The following is a 1,447-nucleotide window of genomic DNA, read 5'->3' as shown; positions in this document are numbered from 1 at the left end:
TATTATTATTATTATTATTATTATTATTATTATTATTATTATTATTAATGCAGGCATCACCTCTGCCATAAATGAGCCAAAACATAGCTAGTAATTTGTTGAAATTTTCTGCTTGTGTTGGTTATTTTAGGCAGTTTTATTTGCATTTGAGGGCAATAAAAGTCAAGATGGCCTTTGGGCTTTATTGTGCTCATCCACATTCTTGAAAATGTCACCACACATATCTAAAAATATAGCATCGTCCCATGTTCCACATAAATAATGTGCGACCTGTTTTTAATCAATATGAGACGGGGGTTTGTCCTATATTTCTGAGTTGTCCTGAATGCAGCATCATTTTATCCACATTAGGCATGAAAACACAGCAGGATTGGGTCAGACCTTCAGGATCTGAGCCAGTCAGGCAGAGGACGGTCGTTTGCTGCAGAGTTGGTAGGAATCATTTAAATGTTACCGCCTGCTGCCATAAGAGGCAAGTGATCATGTATTTGAATGTCTGCGTTTGTTAACAAAATATCTCGTGAACCAGTGGATAGATTTTAACAAAACATTTTAATGTACTTCTACAACTGGGTTAACTTTTACGGTTTACATCAAGATGGCAATGGATGAAAAGGAAGAAGCGGGTAAAGATGATGGATGGATGGATGGATGGATGGATGGATGGATGGAAGAATGGATGGATGGATGGATGGATCCACATACAACTGTTCAGGACCTAAAAATAGTCAGGCCTCCCCCTCTAAGGGGCCAGACCCACGGACTGAGAACCATTGCTCCTAAAATAACTGTTTTTTATTCAGAAGTGTGTGTCCGTATAAATCCATAGACACAGATAATTATAATCAGCACTGTAACTGTCCTCTATTATAAAACTCACCCATATTTTAATGTAAGATTTTTTTTCTCAATTTTATTTTATATGTTGTAACATTTTTTCCATCTAAAACGCAAATTATAAAGGAGAGGGTTAGTAACATTTTGGTAATAAATATAAAAATGTCCAAAATTTCATGAATGTCGACATTTTTTTTAAATTGGCAACACAATATTCTCTGAGTTAAGTAAAAATATGTTATAAATCTGCCCATGAGTCATTTGTGAAGTGTCTTCTGGTTCAATGAAGCTGCTTCATCTACAGGCTGGACCTAAAATTCTTCCAGTGACTGTGGTGTAAAAGTTCGGATGACCCGACCCGTCTCCCCCTGCAGACACCAACATCTGTAGATAAGTGCATCAGAACTCACTCTGTCCCACTTTCATGACGATCTTCATGGACTTGGTTTTGCAGACTCCTCCCTCCTGGTTGTCGATGCCCTCCATGGTGCCGTTAGACGTCGCTGCAGGAGGAGAAAACAGGAAGTTAGAGAAGAAAGAACCAAGTGTGAGAGACAGAACCAAGTGTGAGACGACAGAACCACGTGTGAGAGACAAAACCGAGTGTGAG

The 1,447-nt window shown here is 38.7% G+C and overlaps 1 protein-coding gene across 1 annotated transcript in view; it reads right to left on the bottom strand.

The window, feature by feature from the left end:
- The window catches only part of efnb2a (ephrin-B2a), a 24,029-nt gene that overhangs the window by 4,649 nt on the left and 17,933 nt on the right, over nucleotides 1-1,447 (bottom strand). Inside the window, exon 3 of the mRNA XM_037686822.1 lies at nucleotides 1,248-1,340. Coding sequence (XP_037542750.1) covers nucleotides 1,248-1,340 — 93 coding nt within the window. The remainder of the gene's footprint in view (nucleotides 1-1,247; nucleotides 1,341-1,447) is intronic.

Source organism: Nematolebias whitei, chromosome 13 (assembly GCF_014905685.2).
Source record: "Nematolebias whitei isolate Nwh7 chromosome 13, NemWhi1, whole genome shotgun sequence".
In the NCBI taxonomy this organism is placed as follows: domain Eukaryota; kingdom Metazoa; phylum Chordata; class Actinopteri; order Cyprinodontiformes; family Rivulidae; genus Nematolebias; species Nematolebias whitei.
This window is presented reverse-complemented; position numbering and strand designations above follow the sequence as displayed.